This window comes from Mobula hypostoma, chromosome 16 (assembly GCF_963921235.1).
Source record: "Mobula hypostoma chromosome 16, sMobHyp1.1, whole genome shotgun sequence".
In the NCBI taxonomy this organism is placed as follows: domain Eukaryota; kingdom Metazoa; phylum Chordata; class Chondrichthyes; order Myliobatiformes; family Myliobatidae; genus Mobula; species Mobula hypostoma.
In genome coordinates this window covers 1,377,244-1,404,754 of record NC_086112.1, presented here as the reverse complement: position 1 = coordinate 1,404,754, position 27,511 = coordinate 1,377,244, and the positions used below count along the sequence as shown (strand labels likewise).

At 44.1% G+C, this 27,511-nt stretch overlaps 2 protein-coding genes across 4 annotated transcripts in view; both read left to right on the top strand.

Moving 5' to 3' along the window:
• The window catches only part of gtf2h2 (general transcription factor IIH, polypeptide 2), a 49,019-nt gene extending 44,776 nt beyond the window's left edge, over positions 1 to 4,243 (top strand). For both annotated transcript variants that reach the window (XM_063069264.1, XM_063069263.1), the window contains exon 16: positions 3,841 to 4,243. In XM_063069264.1, the coding sequence (XP_062925334.1) occupies positions 3,841 to 3,951 (111 nt within the window). In that variant the 3' untranslated portion in view covers positions 3,952 to 4,243. The remainder of the gene's footprint in view (positions 1 to 3,840) is intronic.
• Positions 4,244 to 7,743: 3,500 nt separating this feature from the next.
• Positions 7,744 to 27,046, top strand: smn1 (survival of motor neuron 1, telomeric). 2 transcript variants are annotated; one of them, XM_063069262.1, is made up of 9 exons: positions 7,744 to 7,860; positions 9,799 to 9,870; positions 11,451 to 11,573; positions 12,420 to 12,530; positions 12,620 to 12,781; positions 22,913 to 22,984; positions 23,819 to 23,932; positions 25,354 to 25,418; positions 26,833 to 27,046. In XM_063069262.1, the coding sequence occupies exons 1-9, from the start codon at positions 7,807 to 7,809 to the stop codon at positions 26,834 to 26,836; spliced, it is 777 nt and encodes a 258-aa protein (XP_062925332.1). In that variant the 5' UTR covers positions 7,744 to 7,806; the 3' UTR covers positions 26,837 to 27,046. The 2 variants fall into 2 exon arrangements, with proteins under 2 accessions (XP_062925332.1, XP_062925330.1); XM_063069260.1 differs by having other exon boundaries at positions 12,336 to 12,530; positions 26,833 to 27,029.
• Positions 27,047 to 27,511: the final 465 nt, after the last annotated feature.

Sequence of the window (27,511 nt, the reverse complement as noted above, 5' to 3'; positions counted from 1 at the left end):
GCAGAGAGTGGTGTGGACAGCCCAGTGCATCTGTAGATGTGAACTTCCCATGATTCAGGACATTTACAAAGACAGGTGTTTAAAAAGGGCCCAAAGGATCATCGGGGACCTAAGTCACCCCAGCCACAATCTATTCCAGCTGCTACCATCCGGGAAGCGGTACCGTAGCATAAAACCCAGGACCAACAGGTTCCGGGACAGCTTCTTCCACCAGGCCATCAGACTGATTAACTTGCACTGATTTGAGTGTATTTCTATGTTAAATTGACTGTTCTATTTATTATAAATTATTATAGATTACTATGATTGCACATTGCACATTTGGATGGAGACGTAACGTAAAGGTTTTTACTCCTCATGTATGTGAAGGATGCAAGAAATAAATTTAATTCAATTCAATTCAATTCAATTTTTTCAGCACCTCCTCCCTTGTAATAGTAACTGCATTCACTTCTCTTCCCTCACACCCTTCAACATCTGGCACACTGCTAGTGTCTTCCACAGTGAAGACTGATGCAAAATAATCACTTTGTTCATTTGCCTTCTCCTTGGCCCCTGTTGTTTCTTTGGCCTCATTTTCTAGTGGACCTATATCCATTCTCATCTCTCTTTTATTTTTTACATACTTTAAAAAGCTTTTACTATCCACTTTGATATTGTTTGCTAAATTCCAGAACATTGTCAGTATCGCAGTCACACATCTGAGCTGGAGAAATTGGTGCATTATCTGTAGACTAATTAATTCTGATTGCAGCTCTGTTACAGTATACCATTTTGTTTACAAGCTTTTCAAAGTGATTCTACTTCCGTTATAATTCAAATAAAAAGAATTCCAGCCAGAATTGAAGGGAGTGTTGCACCTGTTAATTGCTAAGCAATGTGGCTCTTTAAATTCAGTCCAGTGATGAATTTTTGTTTTAAATTTGAATATTGCAATGTGCTATCCACTAGCTGTACCGACAGGATACTGAAGATTGCCTGCAAGACAAGTGCCATGATAAGGCATCATCCAGTCATACAACCATACAACAATTACAGCACGGAAACAGGCCACCTCGGCCCTTCTAGTCTGTGCCGAACTCTTACTCTCACCTAGTCCCACTCACCCACACTCAGCCTGTAGCCCTCCATTCCTTTCCTGTCCATATATCTATCCAATTTAACTTTAAATGACAACATCGAACCTGCCTCAACCACTTCTGCTGGAAGCTCGTTCCACACAGCTACCACTCTCTGAGTAAAGAAGTTCCCCCTCATGTTACCCCTAAACTTTTGTCCTCTAACTCTCAACTCATGTCCTCTTGTTTGAATCTTTATACTTTATTGTCGCCAAACAATTGATACTAGAACGTACAATCATCACAGCGATATTTGATTCTGCGCTTCCCCACTTTTTTTTCCTTTTTTCGGAGAAGGAAATCTGAGAATCGGAGCGGGAGTGCGGAAGAAGCCTTTTTTGAATTTTCCATTTTTAAAAAAATTTTTCGTTGTTTTTTCCATCGGCCTTCAGAGAGGTGGGATTGCGCAGGCGTGTGACGTCAGGGAGTGAAGCTAAAAATTCAAAAAAAAGAATCTCCCCCACTCTCAATGGAAAAAGCCTATCCATGTCAGCTCTATCTATCTCCCTCATAATTTTAAATAAATCTATCAAGTCCCCCCTCAGCCTTCTATGTTCCAAAGAATAAAGACCCAACTTGTTCATCCTTTCTCTGTAACTTAGGAGATGAAACCCATGTAACGTTCTAGTAAATCTTCTCAGTACTCTCTCAATTTTGTTGACATCCTTTCTATAATTCAGTGACCAGAACTGTACACAATACTCCAAATTTGGCCTTACCAATGCCTTGTACAATCTCAACATTACATCCCAACTCCTATACTCAATGCTCTGATTTATAAAGGCCAGCATACCAAAAGCTTTCTTCACCACCCTATCCACATGAGATTCTACCTTCAGGGAACTCTGCACCATTATTCCTAGATCCCTCTTCCTCTGCGTTCTTCAGTGCCCTACCATTTACCATGTATGTCCTATTTTGATTAGTCCTACCAAAATGTAGCACCTCACACTTATCAGCATTAAACTCCATCTGCCATCTTTCAGCCCACTCTTCTAACTGGCCTAAATCTCTCTGCAAGCTATGAGAACCTACTTCATTATCCACAACTCCACCTATCTTAGTGTCGTCTGCATACTTACTAATCCAATTTACCACCCCATCATCCAGATCATTAATATATATGACAAACAACATTGGACCCAATACAGGTCTCTGACGCACACCACGAGTCACCGGCCTCCAATCTGACAAACAGTCATCCACCACTACTCTCTGGCGTCTCCCATCCAGCCACTGCTGAATCCTACTTCAATTTTAATACCTAACGATTGAACCTTCCTAACTAACCTTCCGTGTGGAACCTTTTCAAAGGCCTTACTGAGGTTCATATAGACAACATCCACCGCTTTACCCTCGTCAACTTTCCTAGTAACCTCTTCAAAAAATTCAATAAGATTTGTCAAACATGACCTTCCACGCACAAATCCATGTTGACTGTTCCTAATCAGACCCTGTCTATCCAGATAATTATATATACCATCTCTAAGAATACTTTCCATCAATTTACCCACCACTGACGTCAAACTCGCAGGCTGATAATTGCTAGATTTACTCTTAGAACCCTTTTTAAACAATGGAACCACATGAGCAATACGCAAATCCTCCGGCACCATCCCCGTTTCTAATGACACTTGAAATATTTCTGTCAGAGCCCCTGCTATTTCCACACTAACTTCCCTCAAGGTCCTAGGGAATATCTTGTCAGGACCCGGAGACTTAACCACCTTTATACTCCTTAAAAGTGTCAGTACTTCCTCTTCTTTAATCACCATAGTTCCATAACTACCCTACTTGTTTCCCTTACCTTACACAATTCAATATCCTTCTCCTTAGTGAATACCAAAGAAAAGAAATTGTTCAAAATCTCCCCCATCTCTTTTGGCTCCGCACATAGCCGTCCACTCTGATTCTCAATTGACTTATTGTGATTTTAGATATCTGGTACCTGATGCAGAAGATATAGGAGCAGAATAAGGCCATTCAAGCCATTGAGTTTGCTCCACCATTCCATCTCAACCCCATCTGATTTATTATCCCTCTCAACTCCATTCTCCTGTCTTCTCCCCGAAACCTTTGATGCCCTGACTAATCAAGAATGTATCAACCTCTGTTTTTAGCTATACCCACTGACTTGGCTTCCACAGCCACCTCTGGCAATGAATTACACAGATTCACCACCTTCTGGCTAAAGAAATTCCTCTTCATCTCTGCTCTAAATGATTGTCCTCTATTCCGAGTCTGTGCCCTTTGGTTCTATACAACCCCCCCCCCCCCCCACTGTAGGAAACATCCTCTCCACATCCATTCTATGTTGGGCTTTCAATATTTGGTGGGTTTCAATGAGATCCCCCCTCATTCTTCTAAACTCCAGTGAGTACAGGCCCAGAATCATCAAACGCTCCCCATACGATAACGCTTTCAATCCTGGGATCATCCTCATGAACCTCCTCTGGACCCGCTCCAATGCCAACCCATCTTTTCTTACATAAGTGGCCAGGACTGCTCCAAGTTTAGTCTGACCAGTGCCTTGTAAAGCCTCAGCATTACATCCTTGGTTTTGTGTTCTAGTCCACTTGAAATAAATGCTATCATTGTATTTGCCTTCCTTACCACCAACTCAACCTGCAAATGAGAAGCCCAGGGATTGGGAGGAGAGGCTTAAAAAAGTAGGCAATTTGGTTTTGTGGTATTAAGATTATAATTCTTCTGTTTCTTGCAGGTATATATTTGCAACGTGTGCCAGAGCATCTACTGCGTGGAGTGTGATATTTTTATTCATGACACCTTGCATTGTTGTCCTGGATGTATTCATAACCAATCCAATCCTTAACGACTGTTAAATAAATTAATAGATCAATGAATAACCAACTATATTTGAGAAATAAAAGTCTGCATTCACAAAGTCTGTATTCATAATTGAGAGCATTTTCAGTAAAGCGTGCTTTGATCAAGTGAGACCTAGATTGCTAATATTGGTGCTGACTGGAAACCTTATAAACATTGCCTGCAAAGAACAATTAATTTTGTAAAATTATTCAATACATTTCGTTAAGTGCACTTGAGTAAGACAAGTCGCACTGATGTTGAAGGTTCAAAATAAATTTCTTATGGAAATGCGTATGAACTCGATGTCAACGTTTAAGAGAAGTTTGATAGGTAGATGGAGGGCAGGTGGATGGGAGCGGCCATTTTGAATGGTTTGGTATGGACTAGATGGGCTGAGGGGCCTGTTTCTGTGCTGTACTTCTCTATGACTTATGTTCAAGATGGCGCCAGCAAACAATGATTCCTCGGGCAACGTCTTCCAATTAGCAAATCTTTTAAATTATTTTACTGTTTCTATGCCTTCTGCTTATTCTCTTTATCTTGTCTGTGTTATGCAAACTGTTTGAACCTGTGACATGCAGTTTGGAACTCGATTGAATGATCTACAGCTGTGCTGTGTCCGGAAAGCTGCCTGGTGAAGATTGGAGACGGTGGCGGGGTGGTGGGGGGAAGTAAAAGGATCAAGAATACAAGCTGGCTGGTGGGAAAGACCAGAGGCTAGATGGGGTGGGGGGTGGGGGGCGGATGAATGACTTCGCCTTGAAGTGGTGAGGAAGATTGAAGCATCGAGCCTAAGGAGGAGGATGTCAGCGATCGCTCCCAACGGAGGGCACTGAGTTGGCAGTGTTCAGTCACACCCAGCCATCACTGCTGACAGAGATCACCGAGGTGAATACGGAGGGGTCAGTGATCGCTCCAAATGGAGGCCAGGCAGTCAGCCGTCACTCCTGCGGCCAGGCAGTCAGTGATCACTCCTAATGGAGGCCAGGCAGTCAGCTGTCGTTCTTTACAGGCCAGATGGTCAGTGATCACTCCTAATGGAGGCTGGGTGGTCAGCGGTCACTGCTAATGGTGGCCAGGCAGTCAGTGATCACTCCCAACAGCCAGGCGGTCAGCGGTCACTCCTGAGGCCAGATGGTCAGTGATCACTCCTACAGAGGCCAGGCAGTCAACAGTCACTGCTAACGGAGGCCAGGCAGTCAATGGTCACTCCTAACAGAGGCCAAGCGGTCAGGGGTTACTCTGTACTGAGGCCAGGTGGTCAGTGGTCATTCCCATAGGAGGCCAGGCAGTTAGTGGTCACTCCTAACAAGCCAGGAAGTCAGTGGTCACTCCTTATTGAGGCCAGATGGTCAGTGATCACTCCTAATGGAGGCTGGGCAGTCAGCAGTCACTCCTGAGGCTGGGTGATCAGTGATCACTCCCTCAGGTGGTCAGTGGTCACTCCTGAGGCCAAGTGGTCAGTGATCACTCCCTGTGGAGGTCAGGTGGTCAGCAGTCACTCCTAATGGTGGTCAAAAGGTCAGTGGTCACTGCTGAGCCCAGGTGGTCAGTGATCTTCCCTAATGGAAGCCAGGCAACCAGCAGTCGCTCTGAACAGAGGCCCAGCAGTCAGTGATCACTTCTAATGGAGGCCAGGCATTCAGCGGTCAGTCTTTACTGCGGCCAGGTGCTCAGCGGTCACTCCTAATGGGCCAAACAGTCAGCAGTCACACCCAGTGGAGGCCGGGCGGTCAGTGGTCACTCCTAATGTAGGTCAGGTGGTCAGTGGTCACTCCTAACGTAGGTCAGGTGGTCAGTGGTCACTCCTAATGGAGGCCATGTGGTCAGCAGTCATTCTGAACGTAGGTCAGGTGGCCAGTGGTCACTCCTAATGGAGGCCATGTGGTCAGCGGTCATTCCTGAGGCTAGGTGGTTAGTGATCACTGGGATTGGAGGCCAGACAGTCAGCAGTCATTCTGAACGGAGGTCAGGTGGTCAGCGGTCACACCTAATGGAGGCCAGATGGTCAATAATCACTCCGAATGGAGGCCAGATGTCAGCAGTCACTCCTGAGGCCAGGCAGTCTGTGATCACTCCCAACAGAGGCCAAGCAGTTAGCGGTCACTCCCAATGGAGGCCAGGTGATCAGCGGTCATAACTCACCTTCTACCTTAGGCCACGAACATATCAATCATCCCTGATGAGTTATTAACTTCAAACTTTCTGCATAATCACTCAAAGAGTTGAACTGCACGTGCATGTAACGAGAGCTGTATAACTCATCTCCTTCTACCTTAGGCCACAAACTTATCAATCACCCTTGCTGTGGACACTTTCTGGAGGTCCAAGATCCGTATGCTCCACGACCGCTGGACTAAGTGTGTAAATGTAGGAGGGGACTATGTTGAAAAAGAAATGTGCTAGGTTTTCTAAAATTGACTCTTTCTACCTTAGGCCACAAACTTATCAATCACCCCTCATCTATTGGGATGCTGGCTGTTTATTGATTACAGCTCAGCATTCAATACCATCACCCCATCAACACTAATCAATAAACTCCTAGACCTGGGACTCAATACCCTCTTGTCAACTGGATCGTCGATTCCCTCACTTGCAGACCCCAGTTAGTTCGGATTCACAAGAACATCTATCTCCTCTATAATCTCCAACAGCACAGGTGCACCACGAAGATGTGTACTTAGCCCCTGCTCTACTCTCTTTACACCTATGACTGTGTGGCTAAGTACAACTCCAACACCACACACTAGTCTGCTGATGACACCACTGTTGTGGGCTGTATCAAAGGGGATGATGAATCAGCAAACAAGAGGAAGATTGAAAACGTGGCTAAGTGGTGTAATAACAACAACCTTTCACTCAATGTTAATAAGACCAAGGAACTGATTGTAGATTTCAGGAGAGGGAAACCAGAGGTTCATGAGCCAGTAATCATCGGAGGACCAGAGGTGCAGAGGGTCAGTAACTTTAAGTTCCTGGGTGTCACTATCTCAGAGGAACTGTCCTGTATCCATCATATAAATATTATTGCGAAGAAAGCACAGCAGAACCTCTACTTTCTCAGGAGTCTGCGGAGATTTGGCTTGTCATCAAAAACCTTGGCAAACTTCTGAAGATGTGTGTTGGAAAGTGTGCTGACTGACTACATTATGGCCTGGTATGGGAACACTAGTGTCCTTGGTGGAAAAACCTACAAAAGGTAGTGAATCAGGCCCAGTACATGACGGGTAAAACACTCCCAACCATTGAGCACATCTACATGACACGTTGCTGTAGAAAAGCAGCATCTGTCATCAAAGATCCTCACCACCCAGGCCATGCTCTTTTCTCATGGCTGCCATCAGGTCGATACAAGGGTGGCTCAGGACTTGCACCACCAGCTCCAAGAGAAGTTACTACGCTTAAACCGTCAGACTCTTGAACAAAAGGGCATAACTACACTCCTTGCCCTATCTTTGAAATGATCCCACAACCAATGAGCTCAAGTTATGGACTCTTCATCTCATTATCTCTTATTCTTTTTTATGTATTGCCATTCGCATTTGTGAAAATATAATACTTTTGTACCCTGGTTGATCTTTCATTGATCCTGTTTTAGTTACTATTCGATAGACTTATGAGTATGTCCATAGGAAAAATAATCTCAGGGTTGTTAATGATGACATTATGTACTTTGATAGTAAATTTACTTTGAATATGAATGCAGGGACTGTGTACTGCAGTTTTTGGACTACATTTCCCAACAACGCCGACTGACATGTGACAAAGCATCTGCCAGTTTGCACACTGATGACGCCAGGGACGGAGCGCGGTCGAGGTGTGATGACGTTATTTTGTGGGGCCAACTGACGGCGCTACGATGGCCGAGGAAAGTTCAGTTGGGGAAACGGTTTTCCGACGGGGCTGCGGCCAGGTAAATGCGGGGCTGCCGTCCCTTCCTCCCCCCGATACCTCTCCTACCCCGCCGATACCCCTCCTCCCTCCCCGATACCCTCTCCTACCCCCGTTACCTCTCCTACCCCCAATACCTCTCCTACCTCCCCGATACCCCTCCTCCCTCCCCGATACCTCTCCTACCCCCTCCTCCTTCCCGCTACCCCCTCCTCCCTCCCGCTACCCCCTCCTCCCTCCCCGATACCCCTCCTCCCTCCCCAATACCCCTCCTCCCCGATACCCCTCCTCCCCAATACCCCTCCTCCCTCCCCGATACCTCTCCTACCCCCTCCTCCTTCCCGCTACCCCCTCCTCCCTCCCGCTACCCCCTCCTCCCTCCCGCTACCCCCTCCTCCCTCCCCGCTACCCCCTCCTCCCTCCCCAATACCCCTCCTCCCTCCCCGATACCCCTCCTCCCTCCCCGATACCCTCTCCTACCCCCGATACCCCTCCTCCCCCGATACCCCCTCCTCCACCCGATACCGCTCCTCCCTCCCGATACCCTCTCCTACCCCGATACCCCTCCTCCCTCCCGATACCCCCTGCTCCCCCCGATGTCCCCTCCTACCCCCCCGCTACCCCTTCCTCCCGCTACCCCTCCTCCCCCGATACCTCTCCTACCCTGCCGATATCCCTTCTCCTCCCACCCGATACCCCCTCCTACCCCCGATACCCCCTCCTCCACCCGATACCGCTCCTCTCTCCCGATACCACCTCCTACCCCAGATACCCCTCCTCCATCTGATACCCCTCCTCCACCCGATATCCCTCCTACCCCCCGATGCCCCTCCTCCCACCCGATACCCCCGCTCCTCCCGATACCCCCTCCTCCCTCCGATATCCCCTCCTCCCTCCGATACCCCTCCTCCACCCGATACCCCCTGCTCCCCCAATACTCCTCCTACCCCTCCGATATCCCCTCATACCCCCTCCTACCCCCCGATACCCCTCCTCCCTCCCGATACCCCCTGCTCCCTGATACTCCTACCCCCAATACCCCCTCCTCCCTCCCGATACCCCCTGCTTCCCCGATACTCCTCCTACCCCTCCGATATCCCCTCATACCCCATCCTACCCCTGATACCCCCTCCTCCCTCCCAATAACCTCCTACCTCCCGATGCCTCCTCCTCCTTCCGCTACCCCCGATACCACCTCCTCCTCCCTCCTTCCTCCCAATATCCCCTCCTACCCCCCGATACCCCCTCCTCCCTCCTTATACCCCCCCACTCCCCGATACCTCCTCTTCCTCCTCCCCTTCCTACCCCCTGATATCCCCTCCTTCCTCCCGATATCCCCTCCTAACCCCCGGTACCTCCTCCTCCCATTCGATACCCCCGATACCTCCTCCTACCCTCCCCGATACCCCTTCCTCCCTCTTGATACCCTCGATACCTCCTCCTTCCTCCCGATACCCCTTCCTACCCCCAGATACTGCCTCCTCCCCTCCTACCCCAATACCTCCTCTTCCCCCTCCTTCCGATACCCCTCCTACCGATACCCCTCCTACCCCCTGATACCCCCCTACCTCACGATACCACCTCCTCTCCCTCCTCCACCCCGATACCCCCTCCTTCTTCCAATACCCATTCCTCCTCCTGACTCCCCCTCCTTCCCCAATACCCCCTCCTCCCTCCTGATACCCTCTCCTCCCCTCTTTCCTCCAGATGCCCCCCTCTCCCCGATGCCCCTTTCTCCCTCCCGATACCCCTCCTCCGCGATACTCCTCCTTTCCCACTCCGACACCCTCTCGATCCCCCATACCACCTCCTCCTTCCTCCGAAATCCCCTCTGTCTCCGCCCGATACACCCTGTTCCTGCCCCGCTCCGATGCCGCCTCCTCTTCCGCCGCCAGATACCCAGCCCCTGTCTCTGCCTGCCTGGCATCGGTGAAATCAGCCTGCCCTGTTGTTCTTTCAGAGTGATGACTCAGACATCTGGGATGACACGGCGCTGATCAAAGCCTACGACAAGGCGGTGAGCTCGTTCAAAGTAAGATGGCTGTGGACCAGGTTCGGTTGTAACGTTTCCCCTTGGCTGACTCTGGTCAGAATTGCAGTGCGAGTGCAGGGTTACTGATACTTCCTGTGAGGGCGGTCTCCACAGGGAAGTTCGCAGGTACTGCGTGTGAAAGATGACAGGTTAAACGAAACAATGGGAGGAAAAAACTGCACGTACTGGAAATCTCTGGCAGATCAAACACCATCAGTTCTAAAGCAAGTTTAAGTCTAAAACGAACAAGAAGACAAGTGATTCTGCAGATGCTGGAAATCTTGGGCAATACAAAATGCTGGAGGAACTCAGCAGGTCAGGCAGCATCGGTTGGGGGCAGGGGTGGTGGAATGGGGACAGTTGACATTTTAGATTGAGGCCTACTTCAGGACCACAGTCTCTTGTGTCTCCAAATATCGTCCTGGGTAGTGTAGGGGATTTCAGTTTCGTTCAGGGATCAAGATACAACAGATAGCTTCTTTTTCACACTGTTCATACAGATCAGAACATTCAACAGCACATTGAGGTAGAACAAGGGAAAACCATGACAATGCAGCATAGCTGTAGAGAAAGTGCAGTGCAGGTAAATGAGGTAGGTTGTGAGGTTGAGTCCAGTTTTTGGTAGTAGGGAACCATTTAACAGTCTTACAGCAGCAGGGTGGAAGCTGTTTTTGAGCCTGGTTGTAGCTGCGTTCAGGCTTTTGAGAAGGATGAAGAGACAATCACTGGTGTGCGTGGGCTCTTCGATTATGTTGGCTGCTTTACCAAAGCAGTGACAAGTATAGACAGAGTCCATGGAGGGAAGGGGAGTTTCCGTGATGTGGACACAGTTCAGTACAACTCTCTGCAGTTTCCTGAGTTCTCAGGCAGAGCATTTGCCACACCAACACACTTAGCCATTGCAATATAACCATTAAAGATGCCTGCCGTCCATTTTTAATGGGAGAAGACAGGAGAAATGGGGTTGAGAGGGAAAGTGGATCAGCCATGATGAAAAGTCAGAATAGACTCGATGGGTAGAATGGCCTAATTCTGCTCCTCTGTCTTATGGTCTTGTGTATCATAATGTGTTATTACCAAATGAAGACAGGCAACATCATGTCCCTTCCTGGTGAGATACTAACATTGTAAGCATGTTTTGAACAGAAAGGAATGGGAGTATCACTGGCCACTCCAGCAGTCTCCATCGCACCTATTGTCTGTTGTCAAAAGGAATGACTGCCTGGGGGTGGTAGAATCTGCAGGAATGAATGTGGTGATAGCATGTTGGTTCGTGTCAGTGGCTAATTTATGGTTGGTGTGGACTCTGGGTCACAGGATTGATGTGAATTTGGTGATGATCATGTTGGTTGGTGTCAATAGGTGATTGACGAGGTAATTGTCAACAGGTAATTGGTTCGTGTCAGTGCCTAATTTATGGTTGGTATGGACTCTGGGTCACAGGATTGATGTGAATTTGGTGATGATCATGTTGGTTGGTGACAATAGGTGATTGATACCAACTCTGCTCTGTTTCTCACTCTAATTGTCCCACGACTTGGTGAAATATTTCTGATTTGATGTTCATCTGTTTTCTTCAGAATGCGCTGAAGAATGGTGAATGTGTTCAGCCTTTGTCCAAGGAGCACGGTGGAAGTGGAACTAAACGAAAAAACAAAAGGCACAGAAACAGGAAGAAGAATAATGTCCATCCAACTAGGAAAGTATGGCCACCCTCAGTTGTTAAACCCTTCTCAGTGACAATTAGCCACATTAGCCTGGTATCGGCAGGTTTTGACTAAGTACATTATATCTACACTGTCAGAATTTATGTCCTCCAAATACAAAAATCATGTTCTCTCACTGTACCATCCCCAACTGATGGAGGTATAGGCAATACCTGGATTAAGCAAGGGTGCTGCTCTTCCACCATTCAGAAACGTGTGCTTTCTGTAGCTACCCAGATTGTATCCCTCTGTGTACACTCAATAGAATTGATTTATTTCATTGAATAATTCTGTAACCCTACCCATAATTAAAGAGAAAGATTAGCTGTATTTGTCACATGTACATCAAAACAGACAGCAAAGTGTGTTGTTAGTGTCAAGGACCAACACAGTGTGAGGATGTGCTGGAGGCAGCATGCAAGTGTCACCGTGCTTCCAGTGCTAACAAGGCATGCCCACAACTCACCAATCCTAACCTGTCCGTCCTTGCAATGTGAGAGGAAACCCGAGTGTCCAGGGGAAATCCTCACAGTGCAAGCTCCTTTCTGACAGTGGCGGCAATTAATTAAGCTGATGGAGTATACTGTGTCCAGTCATCCATAAAGACCATGGGGCATTTCATGATACTTATTACTACCTTGATAAATGTGTGGGAGGATATGCATGTAGTTGGGAGTTCTGTGAGTCAGCTTGGTTGACACTGGCCTTGTGTCTTTGGTGAAATATTCTACAGAAACTGTACATGACTTCTCTTATCAGTGGCGAGTTGGTGATACGTGTAATGCGGTGTGGTCAGAAGATGGCAATGTGTACTTGGCTACCATTCAGTCTATTTGTGAGCAGGAGGGAACGTGTGTTGTAATGTACACTGGCTATGGCAACGAGGAGGAGCAGAGTTTATCGGACCTGCTTCCGGCGGATGTATCCGAAGCAGAGAATGAGGCTGCTGAACAGGTAAACGTGAGTTGTTTTTGGTACACATTGTTCGATTTAAGATTGGCCGTTATTGGTTAAGAGGCACACTTTCCTCTTCTTTAATTTAGAAAAATGGGACAGGCCAACAATCAACAGATGAGAGTGAAGCTATTTCACCGGTAATTAAACCTCGGCAATCCAATGAAGCCAAGCCAAAATCTCCAATGGGTCAGTCTTCGTGGAACCACCATTATCCTCCTCGACCACCACCAACATCAGGATTTAGCTTTGTAAGTTCATGAATCAACGGCTCGTGTAGACATTTTCTTTTACAGTGCATTTTTTTTTACCCCATGCTCTGAATTTTTTTTTTAAGTCTGCTCCTTATGTAATTTGGGGTAGAATTAAATCTCCTGCAGTTACTCATCTGCGTGTATTCTACCTCGGTCCTGAAAAGAAAGCAGCAAGTTTGGGCTGAATTTGCTACTGATTACATTGCGAGTCTTTCTGAACATTTTTTCTCTTTTTGTTATGACGTTCGTGCTCTTTGTTTTATTGGATTTTCTGGGTTTTTCTTTTGCCCTTTGGCAGTTTTCCTTTGTACTGGTGTTCTGTTGTCTTTGTTGTTTATTGTGCTTCCTGAATGGACATTTATCTTCAGATCACCTTCCTAATACTACTGAAGGATTATAGAACTACAAGCAAAATGTTCCATCCGATTTGATTCTTGTGGATCCCAAAAGCATAGAGGTGTCAGCAGGATTCAAACTAAATTAGTGTGGTTAATGATGGGGTTGTTTTTTTTTAATATAATTTTTATTAAATTTTCAAAAAGAATACATGAAAAGATAAAATCTACCCCCCCTCCCCTTAACCCTCCCCCCCCATATATATATAGTCCTACCTAAAAGAAAGAAAGAGAAAAAAAAAGAGCCGCCTGGGTATTGGAAGGTTTCCACATGCTCCATGGGTTTCAAAATAAATTTGGTATAATTATTCGTTACTTTCCCCAAGTAACCAAATTCTTTGTTGGAGCACTTAAATATGACATCCTATCTTTTGTAAATAAGGGCGCCAAATATTCAAGAATGTTACATAATTATCTCTTAAATTATAAGTAATTTTTTCAAGTGGAATAGAACTAGCCATTTCATTATTCCAACGATCCATACTTAAATACGAATCAGATTTCCAAGTAACTGCTATAGTCTTCTTAGCTACTGCCAATGCAATTTTTATAAATTCTTTCTGATATTTATTCAATTTAAGTTTCGGTTTTATCCCATCAATATCACCTAATAGAAATAATACAGGGTTATGTGGAAGTTGAATTCCAGTAATTTGTTCCAATAAGACTCTTAAATTTATCCAAAAGGGTTGAATTTTAAAACAAGACCAAGTAGAATGTAAAAAAGTACCAATTTCTTGATTACACCGAAAACATTTATCAGATAGATTTGAATTTAATCTATTTATTTTTTGTGGTGTAATATATAATTGGTGTAAAAAATTATATTGTACTAATCTAAGTCGAACATTTATTGTATTTGTCATACTGTCCAGACAAAGTCTTGACCAATTTATTTCATCAATATTAATATTCAGATCTGTTTCCCATTTTTGCTTTGACTTATGGGTAAATATTCATAAAAGTCCATAGTTCGGAAAAAAGTTGACAATGTATAATCACATATCTCCCTGCAGAATCAGTTATTACATTTTGTATCCTAATTGGTAACGTTTTATTGATCAAAATTGCTACTCCCCTCGCTTTTGAATTAAATGAGGCCGCAACAACATTACCCACCCAATCTCTCTTTAGTTTCTGATGTTCTGTTTCTGTTAGGTGCGTTTCCTGTAAAAAAGCTAAATCTATCTTCATTTTTTTAATATATGTTAAGATTCTTTTTCTTTTCACTGGTCCATTAAGCCCATTAACATTAAAACTCTAAAAATTCAATAAATTAGTCATTATTCTTAACAAAGTTACTCCAATCTAAAACATTACTTATCTTCTCAACTCTCATAGTTCCTTGGGGAATCTCTTTAAACTTCACCATGATGCTATGTGTTCCCCCCCCAACCTTCCAGGCAAAAAGAGAAAAAAAAGATAGAAAAAAAAAGAAAAAACAAAATACCCCCCCACTAATGTTGTGAATGAAAAGATACACAACACTACCCCCCTCCATTTTACGGGTCGCGGCAAAAGCCACGCTTGCACACATGATTAACGTAGCAATCGATCAGTGCTTCTTCCAGCTCCCCCGCAACAAAAAAAGTTATATATATATATATATATAGACAAAGTTAATATTATTATTCCCAGCTAATTTCCTCCAGTATTAACCTTTCTTACCCCCCTCATATAATTAATACTATATTTATACATTCATCCAGCTTCAAAAATCCAACAAATCCATTCTTAAACCCAATCTTCATCTTCAATCTATCTCGCTCTCCTGAGTTTGTTCTTGTATCTGGTGAATATTCAGAGAATCTTGCACAAACTGCTCTGCTTTCTGGTAGTCATCAAAAAATCTTTTTTCTCCACCAGACAAAAAAATCTTCAAAGTTGCAGGATAACGCAGTATAAATTGATAACCATGCTCCCATAGGGTTTTTTTCACTGGATTAAACTTCTTCCTTTTCTTCAAAAGTTCGTAACTTATATCAGGGTAGAAAAAAACTCTTTTCCCTTTGATTATCAATGGCCCTTTTCTATCTTTGGCAGCTCGAACAGCTGCCTGTAGAATCCTTTCCTTGTCTTGAAATCTTAAGAATTTTATTAAAATCGATCGTGGATATTGGTCATCTTTTGGTTTTGGTCTTAAAGCTCTATGTGCCCGCTCAATTTCAATTGATCGAGCCTCCTCTCCCATTTGCAAAACCTCCGGGATCCATCTTTGAAAAAATTCTATTGGCTTTTCTCCTTCCATACCTTCTGTAAGACCAACAATTTTAATATTATTACGTCTACTGAAATTTTCCAACATGTCCACTTTCTCCAAGAGTCGGTTTCTTTCCGAGTTCCAGACAAGCAAATCATTTTCTGTTTTTTCTACTCTATCATTCATAAGCCCCATTTCTCTTTCCATCTTCTGAAGCTTCTTTTCCATTTTGTCCTGTCTTTCCATAACTTTATTATAGCATCTCTTCGTATCTCTAAGCTCCTCTCTTACTTTCCTTAATTCAGCCGTTGATTGCAATACAGCCTCTCTTATGTCTCTATCATCTCCTTTACTTCCACTCGCTTCCAATTCTTCCTCCTCCTCTTCATCTGTGTTCTCTGCAGAATCCAGTTCTGACTCTGAGTCATTTTCAATTGCAGTGGCTGTCGGTTCTTGTAGTTTGCGTTGTGTCGATTTGCGCATGCGCTCTTCTTTGCGCATGCGCAATTCCGTTGTCTTCTTCGGAGCAACCGTTGCCACCGCCATTGCTCCCTGTTCTACCGAAGGAGATCCAACCTGAGTCCGAGGCTCCATTGTTGCAGTAGGCCCTTTTTTCTTCCCGTCTCGCGGCTGCTTCGCAACAGCAGACTTCTTTTGTTGCGGTTTAGGAGGCATATCGTAAAGTAGTCTTACAAAGTTTATAAATAGTTTTCAAAAAATATTTACCAACTTTGTTTTATTTAAATGGTACTTTACTGATTTGTTGCGGGAGAGCTGAATTTACACGTCTCAATCCCACGTCATCACGTGACGCCCCCCCCAATGATGGGGTTGTTGATGATCAGCGCAGTTAATGACGTCTGTTCTGTGACTTAAAATAAATCTAATACCATCAAACCTGCGAAACCCTCTATTGCATAGTTATGCTGTAAACTTGTTAGCATTCAGAATGAGCAGAACCCTTGATCTGCAACATCTCCACCACCCCGGTCACCATTCACTCCACCCTCACCATGATGGAATTACATGCTAGGTTGTAAGCAGAGCATTCTGCAACCTGTCCACCAGCCCTCCACTCTCACCATGCTGGACTGTGTGCAGAGTGTTGTGCAGCAAATTGCAAGGATTCTGATGTTTTAATCCAATGTCTTCTTGGGATTCAGGAAATAGACACAAACTTGTTGCTTCACGATCATTTTATTAAGCACTAATATGACAAATAAAATTGACAAATGGTCAGTGATAGGAGTCTCATAAGTGAAGGGAGGGAGAAGCAAAATATGGTGGAACCACATGGTCAGCTGTTTTTCTACCCTATAGAAAAACTCATAGATAAGAGTCAACCAATCAGTTAGCCCCTATTCAAATAATGAAAAACCAATGGAAACTTCCAAAATCATACAAATGTAACCACGAAGGGGGCACACTGAACCACTGCATATACATACTGTAACTGTGCGAAACATTTAGATGGATGTTATAAAAAATAGAAGCAGGTAGTTTGTTAAACTGCAAAGAAAATAACAATTAAACAGTCTAATCCAACAGCAGCTTTGTCTGTGCCTCCCCTAACTATGGCTCCAAGCACAAAAGCAATAAGGCCAGGTGGTAAGAAAGAAGGTCACTACTTCTTCCTCTACAAATCATGCAGAGTCTCAAATTAGGAAAACAAAACCTGGGACTGGCGTATGGTGTGTTGGTCTTCTTCAACCATGGGATAGAGTTCAAGAGCTGTGAGATAACGTTACAGCTATATAAGATCTTGATCAGACCCCACTTGGAGTACTGTGTTCAGTCTGGTCACCTCATTATGGTAAGGATGTTGATACTACAGAGAGTACAGGGTAGATTTACAGGGATGTTGCCTGAATTGTAGAGTGTGCCTTATGAGAATAGGTCGCGTGAACTTGGCCTTTTCTCCTTGGAGCGACGGAGGATGAGGATTACCTGATAGAGGTGTATAAGATGATGAGAGGCATTGATCATGTGGTTAGTCAGAGGCTTTTTCCCAGGGCTGAAATGGCTAGCATGAGTAGGCACAGTTTTAAGGTGCTTGAAGTAGGTACAAGGGGAATGTCAGAGGTAAGTTTTTCACACAGAGAGTGATGGGTGCGTGGAATGCACTGCCAACGAAGATGATAGAGAGGGTCCAGAGGAGGTTCACAAGGATGATTCCAGGAATGAAAGCGTTATCATACGAGGAACGTGTGATGGCTCTGGATCTGTACTTGCTGGAATTCTGAAGGATGAGGGAGGATCTCATTGAAATCTTTCAATGTTGAAAGGCCAAGACAGAGTAGATGTGGAAAGGATGTTTCTCATGGTGGGAGGGTCCAGGACAAGAGGGCACAGCATAAGGATAGAACGGCGCCCTTTTAAAACAGAGATGCGGAGAAATTTCTTCAGCCAGAGCGGGGTGAATTTGTGGAATTTGTTGCCACATGCAGCTGTGAAGGAAAGGTCGTTGGGTGTATTGAAGGCAGAGATTGATAGGTTCTTGATTGGACATGGCATCAAAGTTTATGGGGAGAAGGTCGGAGGAGATAGAAAAAAAGATCAGCCATGATTGAATGGCGAAGCAGACTCGATAGGCCAGATGGCCTAATTCTGCTTCTATGTCTTATGGTCTTATAGATGCGGACACAATAGGGTCTTTTAAGAGACTCTTAGATAGGTACATGGAGCCTAGAAAAAGAGGGCTATGCGGTAGGGAAATTGTAGGCAGTTTCCAGAATAGGTAACATGGTGAATGGCCTGTAATGTGCTTTAGGTTTCTATGTTTTTATGTAACTCTCTCCTTTATAAGACCGTAAGATATAGGAGCAGAAGTAGGCCATTTGGCCCATCAAGTCTCTCTGCCATTCAATCATGGGCTGATCCAATTCTTCCATTCATCCCCACTCCCCTGCTTTCACCCCATACCCTTTGCTGCCCTGGCTAATCAAGATCCTCTCTATCTCTGCCTTAAATACACCCAGTGATTTGGCCTCCATAGCCACTTGTGGCAACAAATTTCAGAGATTTACTACCCTCTGACTAAAGTAATTTCTCTGCATCTCACTTCTAAATGGACGTCCTCAAATCCTGAAGTCGTGCCCTCTTGTCCTAGAATTCCCTACCATGGGAAATAACTTTGCCATATCTAATTTGTTCAGGCTTTTTAACATTCGAATGTTTCTATGAGATCCCCTCTCATTCTCCTGAACTCCAGGGAATACAGCCCAAGAGCTGCCGGATGTTCCTCATACAGTAACCCTTTCATTCCTGGAATCATTCTCGTGAATCTTCTCTGAACCCTCTCCAATGCTAGTATATCCTTTCTAAAATAAGGAGCCCAAAACTGCCCACAGTCCTCCAAGTGTGGTTTTGTGAGTGCCTTATAGATCCTCAACATCACATCCCTGCTCTTATATTCTATACCTCTAGAAATGAATGCCAACATTGCATTCGCCTTGTTCACCACCGACTCAACCTGGAGGTTAATCTTTAGGCTATCTTGCACAAGGACTCCCAAGTCCCTTTGCATCTCTGCATTTGGAATTCTCTCCCATCTAAATAGTAGTCTGCCCATTTATTTCTTCCAGCAAAGTGCATGGCCATACACTTTCCAACATTGTATTTCATTTGCCACTTCTTTGCCCATTTCCCTAAACTATCTGAGTCTCTCTGTTTCCTCAACACTACCCATTCCTCCACTTATCATTGTATCATTGGAAAATTTACCCACAAATCCATTAATGCTGTAGCTCAAATCATTGACATACATTGTAAAAAGCAACGGTCCCAACACTGACCCCTGTGGAACTCCACTGGTAACGGCAGCCAGCCAGAATAGGATTCCTTTATTCCCACTCTCTGTTTTCTGCCGATCAGCCAATGCTCCACCCATGCTAGTAACTCCCCTGTAATTCCATGGGCTCTGATCTTGCTAAGCAGCCTCACGTGCGGCACCTTGTCAAAGGCCTTCTGAAAATCCAAGTACACCACGTCCACTGCATCTCCTTTGTCTACCCTGCTTGTAATTTCCTCAAAGAATTGCAGTAGGTTTGTCAGGCAGGATTTTCCTTTCAGGAAACCATGCTGGCTTTGGCCTATCTTGTCATGTGCCTCCAGGTACTCCGTACTCTCATCCCTAACAATCAATTCCAACAACTTCCCAACCACTGATGTCAGGCTAACAGGTCTATAGTTTCCTCTCTGCTTCCTCCCACCCTTCTTAAATAGCGGAGTAACACTTGCAATTTTCCAGTCATCCGGTACAATGCCAGAACCTATCAATTCTTGAAAGATCATCGTTAGTGCCTCCGCAATCTCTCCAGCTACTTCCTTCAGAACCCGAGGGTGCCTTCAGTCAGGTCCAGGAGATTTATCTAACCTCAGACATTAAGCTTCCTGAGTACATTCTCAGTTGTAATTTTCACTGCACAAGGTCCAGTACTGACCTGGTTTTCCCAATCCACTTTCATGTTAAAATCCCCAACGACTATCATGACATTGTCTTTCTGACATGCCTTTTCTATCTCCTGCTGTAATTTGTAATCCACATCCCGGCTGCTGTTTGGAGGCCTGTATACAACTGCCATTAGGGTAATTTTACCCTTGCCAATTGCTTAACCCAACCCATAGAGATTCTACACCTTATGATCCTATGTCATTCATTTCCAATGATTTAATATTATTTCTTATACACAGGTCCACACCACCCCCTCTGCCTACTAACCTATCCTTCCGATATACTGTATATCCTTGGACATTCAGCTCCCAATGGCAGCCATCCTTTAGCCAAGTTTCAGAGATGGCCACAACGTCATATTTGCCAATCTGTAGCTGAACTTTCAGATTGTCCATTTTATTCCTTATCAAAGGCTATGGGGAGAAGGTCGGAGGAGATAGAAAAAAGGATGAGCCATGATTGAATGGCGAAGCAGACTCGATAGGCCAGATGGCCGAATTCTGCTTCTATGTCTTATGGTCTTATAGACGCGGACACAATAGGGTCTTTTAAGAGGCTCTTGGATACATGGAGCTCAGAAAAATAGAGGGCTATGCAGTAGGGAAATTTTATGATAGCAAGCAAGTTTATTTGTATAGCACTTTTCAAACACAAGGCATTTCAAAGTGTTTTATACAGAGCAATATATAAAAATCAAACATCAAATTTCGGACGATATATAAGAATAAAATCACACAAAAAATAGATATAACAGAAGTTACAGTGCAGTAGATTCTAATTAAAAGCTACAATGAAAAGTTTTGAGTCTTGATTTAAAATAGCTTAAAGTTTTGAATTGAATTGACTTTATTTCTTACATCTTTCACATACATGAGGAGTAAAATCTTTACGTTTCATCTCTGTCTAAATGCGCAATGTGCAATCAATTATAGTAACTTATAATAATTTTTAATAAATAGAACAGTCAATGTAACATAGAGTACAGAAGTCAGCTGGAGTTAGTCAGTCTGATGGCCTGGTGGAAGAAGCTGTCCTGGAGCCTGTTGGTCCTGGCTGTTATGCTGCAGTACCATTTCCCGGATGGTAGCAGCTGGAATAGATTGTGGTTGGGGTGACTTGGGTCCCCAATGATCCTACAGGCCCTTTTTATACACCTACCCTTGTAAATGTCCTGAATCATGGGAAGTTCACAACTACGATGTGCTGGGCTGTCCACACCACTCTCTGTAGAGTCCTGCGATTGAGGGAAGTACACTTCCCATATCAGGCAGTGATGTAGCCAGTCAGGATGCTCTCAATTGTGCCCCTGTACAAAATTCTTAGGATTTGAGGGCTCGTACTGAACTTCCTCAAGCATCCGAGGTGAAAGAGGTGCTGTTGTGGCAGACTTCAGATCCTCTGGAGGGTTATTCCAGATAAGTGGAGCATAGCAACTAAAAGCTGCTTCACCATGTTTAGTTTTGACCCTGGAGACGGTAAGCAGACCTGCCCCAGACGATCTGAGAGCTCAGGAAGGTTCATAATGCAGCAAGAGACGGGAGGTATATTTTGGCCCCAGACTGTTCAGTGCTTTATAAACCAGTAATAATATTTTAATGTCAATCGTCTGTGATGGGCAGGAAGCCAGTGTAGGGATCTGAGAACTGGAGTGATCTGTTCTACTTTCTCAGTCTTAGTCGGACTCTAGCAGCAGCATGTCGACTGTTAGTCAACAGAACTAGGTTAGGAAATTCACTGTGCAACTCATAATTAATTAAATCTCACACTTTATTGTTTCTATACAAACAACAACATAACTATGTTGACCCTAGGCCAACAGCTTAGACCATGAACTCTACTGTCCCCTCTGTACCAATACTCACTCAGACAACATGTCCAATTTATAACACCAAAATGAGGGATCTCTTTTGGCCAGATGATCGATCCTTTCTTCGTCCAGACCCTGGCATGGGGGCTCTTCCTTGCGATAGTGTGTCTCTTGAGAGAGTTATCACTGACAGCACACTCAAAGTGTCCACTTTTATACTCGTTCCTTACCAACTCAAATATTGCATTCCATTGTCATTGGCTGTGGGTCATCTGATTGACCTTTAACATGTTTTATCGGCTCTGCTACAGGCAAGGATCCATTTATTGCCCTCTTCCCAGCAGGTGACAGTCAGTAATTTATGGCTCTTTGCTCTCTTCAGTATCCAGGTCGAATCACTCTGGGCAGGCACCAACCCCAACACTCACAAACCTGCATGTTATGTTATATCCAAGATACCTGACAAATAACTCCTTATTTAGAAATTATCTCCAGTCCAGTAGATTACCAGAAACAACATTGTGTCTACTTTAAAACACAGAAAGTGAAGCAACTCCACCTCACAAAGTGGAGGATGTAAAACAGTTCCACAAAATGGTAGCCTCCATCTTCAAGCACATGGCAGGAACAAAGACAATTGATCTGTCTACTTCCACTTTCCTGGAAACATAGAAACATAGAAAACCTACAACACAATACAGGTCCTTCGGCCCACAAAGCTGTGCTAAACATGTCCTTACCCGAGAAATTACCTAGGGTTACCCATAGCCCTCTATTTTTCTAAGCTCCATGTACCTGTCCAGGAGTCTCTTAACAAACCCTATCATACCCACTTCCACCACTGTTGCCGGCAGCCCATTCCACGCACTCACCACTCTCTGCGTAAAAAAAAACTTACCCCTGATATCTCCTCTGTACCAACTTCCAAGCACCTTAAAACTGTGCCCTCTTGTGCTAGCCATTTTAGCCGTGGGAGCAGGCCTCTGACTATCCACATGATCAATGCCTGTCATCATCTTATACAGGGTTTGGTACACAGATCTCATCATCTTTGAAATAGTTTGGTTCAAAGGTTATCTTCAGGAAATTGTTAAATTTATAGTGGTATACATAGGCATGCAAATGAGAAGGTCTCCATAATCTCCAGAATGGGGATAAAATTTAAATTTTAGATTTTCTTGGTCTTTGTTTGTTTGTATAGTGATATCTGATTGGTTATCTTTCTCGGACAGTCCCACTTTTGATGTTACAGATCTTTTTTTGTTCCTTATAGCCTGGTGAGAAGTTTCGTGGTCCACCACCTTTTCTACCTGGGTGGTTGCCCATGGGTCTCGCAGGGCCACCGGTGAGCAAGTTTCTTGTTTTTAAATATCTGCATTTCCAAAGGGCTAAAGACCATATGCATGGCAGAATAACGGTTAGCATAACACTATTAGAGTGTCAGTAACCTTGGTTCCATTCCTGCTGTCGCTTGTAAAGAATTTGTACATTCTCCCCGTGATCATGTGGGTTTTCACTGGGTAATCTGATTTCTCCCACGTCTCAAAGACTTACCAGCAGACCACAGACCATTAGATATAGGAGCAGAATCCGGCCACTTGGCCCATCGAGTCTGATCTGCCATTCCATCATGGCTGATTTTTATCCCTCTCAACCCAATTCTTGTGCCTTCTTCCTGTAACCTTTGATGCCAAAACTTATCAAGAATCTGTCATCCTCCACTTTAAATATACCCAATGATTTGGCCTCCACAGCCGTTTGTGGCAGTGAATTCCACGGATTCATCACCATCTGGCTAAAGAAATTTCTCCTTATCTCTGTTCTAAATCTCTTTTCTGATCCTGTGCCCGCTGGTCTGAGACTCTCCAACTATTGGAAAGATGCTGTCCACATCCACACTATCTAGGCCTTCCAACATTTGCTAAGTTTTAATGAGATCCCCCCCTTATTCTTCTAAATTCTAGTGAATACAGGCCTAGAGCCATCAAACACTCATTATGCAGAAAGTCCTGTTACCGTGCTGTATCTTTAAATAAAATTGAAAGTAATTTGAACTCTGACTAGTGTTGTAGAAACTTGTCTAGTTAGTTTATACAGAGAAGTGAGTGCACTTACTCCATATTGTTTTCAAATCCTGACAGCTGTATTTTAAACTACACCTTCCTCTTCCTCAACACAGTTAATTCCTCCTCCTCCACCAATGAGTCCAGATACTACGGATGAGGATGCTGAAGCCTTAGGAAGTATGTTAATCGCCTGGTACATGAGCGGCTACCATACTGGTTATTATCTGGTAAGTACTTGCAGTCTAATTCCCCCCCACCATATGTTTCCAGTTACATGACTGTCAATGAAGTCAGATTTCTATTGAATTACAAAATTACATCTCAATGGCTCTTCACACAGCTTTTGACCACCTAGACAACACAAACACCTACGTCGGGATGCTGTTCATCGACTATAGCTCAGCGTTTAATGCCATCATTTCCACAATCCTGATTGAGAAGTTGCAGAACCTGGGCCTCTGTACCTCACTCTGTAATTAGATTCTCAACTTCCTAACTGGAAGACCACAATCTCTGTGGATTGGTGATAACACATCCTCCTCGCTAACGATCAACACTGGTGCACCTCAGGGGTGTGTGCTTAGCCCACTGCTCTACTCTCTATATACACATGACTGTATGGCAAATGCCATCTATAAATTTGCTGATCATACAACCATTGTTGGTAGAATCTCAGGTGGTGACGAGAGGGTGTACAGGAGTGAGATATGCCAACTAGTAGAATGGTGCTGTAGCAACAACCTGGTGCTCAATGTCAGTAAGATGAAAGAGCTGATTGTGGACTTCAGGAAGGGTAAGAGGAAGGAACACATACCGATCCTCATAGAGGGATCAGAAGTGGAGAGAGTGAGCAGCTTCAAGTTTCTGGGTGTCAAGATCTCTGAGGATCTAACCTGGTCCCAACACATTGATATAGTCATAAAGAAGGCAAGACAGCGGCTATACTTTATTAGGAGTTTGAAGCGATTTGGCATGTCAATAAATACATTCAAAAACTTCTATAGTTATACTGTGGAGAGCATTCTGACAGGCTACATTGCTGTCTGGTATGGAGGGGCAACTGCACAGGACTGAAAGAAGCTGCAGAAGGTTGTAAATCTAGTCAGCTCCAGTTAGAATGAGGAACACGTGCAATATGGACCTCAAAGTCCCCAAAAACAAGTCCACTGTCTCGCTGATCAGTCCTTTTAACATGGATCCCAACACTCCTGCACTTTTCTCTGACAGCAACTAGCAAGAGAATTGAATAGAGGACCAATGAACTTCCAATGGCACAGTAATGTGATGTCTGTCTTCATAACTTGAAGTCTATCTGCAGTAATTTTCTTTACACAGATTGTTAAGATTTTGCATTATCTTGAGTGGCTTCACTTGCAAGTCTATGCAAACTGCATACAATCCTGTCCAAGAAGTTTATCTCCATTCCTTCAAAGTCTAACTCAGAGGTTCCCACCCTGGGGTCCACAGACCCCTTGCTTAATGGTATTGGCCCATGGCATAAAGGAGATTCAGAACCTCTGGTTTAAATTCTTCCTGATTCATGAGAGCTGAGGTGATTTTTAATGTAGGTGATGTACTGCATCATCTTCCTTTGTGGAAAACCACCATCCTGTCGCACTACTCACTGTTTTCTGTCTTTCTTATCTAGGGCCTCAAGCAAGGGCGGATGGAAGCATGCGCGGGGAAGAGTCCTCGGTCTTCAGTTATTAAAATGTGAGCTGATATGTTTTTATAATGTGTGAAACCTCGGTATGATTGCAATTCAGTTGTCATTAGCCTGCTGGTGATTCATTATTTTTATTCTAGGCTGGTATCCGACAACCAAAAATTTGTAAATGAGTAGGGAGCATCCTGTTCTCATTTCAACAGCCTCATATGCACATTTCATTGGAACCTGTTCATTTGTGAAGACCCCTCTTGAACACCTTTTTCCCCAGCTAATCCAGGACCTTGAAGCTCAGTGTACAACAGTTGTGCACTATAGTATTGTAGATCTTCCAAATTTCATTTTGGAATTGAGATTAAACCAGTACCTTGTAGGTAACCCAACCACTGCCATTGATAGTAAACTATGCTATTCAACAAGCGAAGTCCCAGTGTTTTGGCCTTTAGTTTTGGGGCTGAGGCTGTCTTTCCAGCTGAAGATTATGTAGACCGGGGTTTCCAACCATTTTTGATGCCATACACCCCTCCCATTAACCAAGGTACCACACACAAAATGCTGGAGGAACTCAGCAGGCCAGGTAGCATCTGTGGAAAAAAGTACGGTGGATGTTTTGGGCCAAAACCCTTTGGCAGGACTGCCTGGAAAGTCGACTGTACTTTTTTCCATAGATGCTGCCTGGCCTGCTGAGTTCCTCCGGCATTTTGTGTGTGTTGCTCAGATTTTCAGCATCTGCAAATTTTCTCTTATGTGTGAACTCTGGTTGGTAACCCCTGATAGAGCCACAGTGAATGGTAGAGACAAGGGGATTGGAGAGTTTGAGTTTATTAACCCATCTCCTTTCAATGAGATCTCCTGCTGGTCTCAGTATGTAACTGTTTGAACAAAAGTAAAATGATGACCGTTGGGACCCCACAACTGTGCAGTGATTAGCACGACACGATTACAGCTTGGGGCGTCAAAGTTCTGGTGTCCTCTCTAAGTTCGTTCTTGCGTGCACGTGGGTTTCCTCTGGGTGCTCCGGTTTCCTCCCAGGGTCAAAGTGTTACCAGTTAATTGGTCGGCGTAAGTTGTCTTGTGATTAGGCGAGTGTGAATTAGATGGTGTGGCTTGAAGGGCCCAAAAGGGCCTGTTGTGTGCTACATCTCTAAATAAAATAAAACAAAACTTTCAATATTGTGTGGCAAAACAAGAGGGGAGTTGGTGAACCAACTGCATGGTGTGCCCTGTATGGGAATGTGTGATGCTGTGGTTGCACTGACCTGGACCCATCTGCAACTCGATGGATACTCAGATACCAGTTGATGGGTTTTCCTAAAAAGCTCACTTTGGCAGTGTTGCAAATGTGATAAACTGAGAAACATTGTAATGATAAATTTTGCCTTAAGGGTTTGATAGAAATAATATCTATCCTATAGTGTTTTTTTTGGGAAACAGTAACGTCTCTGTTTTTCCCCTCTGCAGGTGAATGTTTCTCTCCTAGGGAGAGGAGTGCTACAGTTCTGCTGTGGATTATGTCTAAATGAAGCCATTATACATGAACGTGGATCCCTTGAATTTAGTCATTTTTTTTGTATTGAATAGTAAATAAAAACCATTACTTCAATTGCTTGTTACAAAGATGCCTCACTGTCTTGATTCTATTTTGTGATACAATGATGTGAAAATTCACCCTGAAAGTTCAAGTTTTCTTGTAATTGTAACTATAAGCAGAATTATTAAATATCATGAGGTGATTGACAATGGCTAACTTAGTTCCATAGCTGCCACCCCCCGACATTGTGGAGCAGAGTGCTGTCTGGGAGGAAAGAAATTCCTTCAGGTGATCAGAGAAATTCATGTGGCAAAGATGTACATTATATTCACTGCTGATTGCCCAGAGAAGCATCTGTACTGTTTTCTCTGAATGTTTGTGTACAATTTGTATAATCAGGCACTTTAGGAGCGTACGTTCCATTTACGATGTTAGTACCATTCGCTCCTTCCTCAAACAATTCAGAAATGTATTATTTAAAAGGCTGTTAGATTGGTTCCAGTGTTCAGTAAAAGGATCTTAGGTGGTGACCCGGATCTGGGCCATACCCTCCAAATATCCAGACCTGCCTCTCGGTTTTTTTGCACTACCTTACTTTCCATTTTTCTA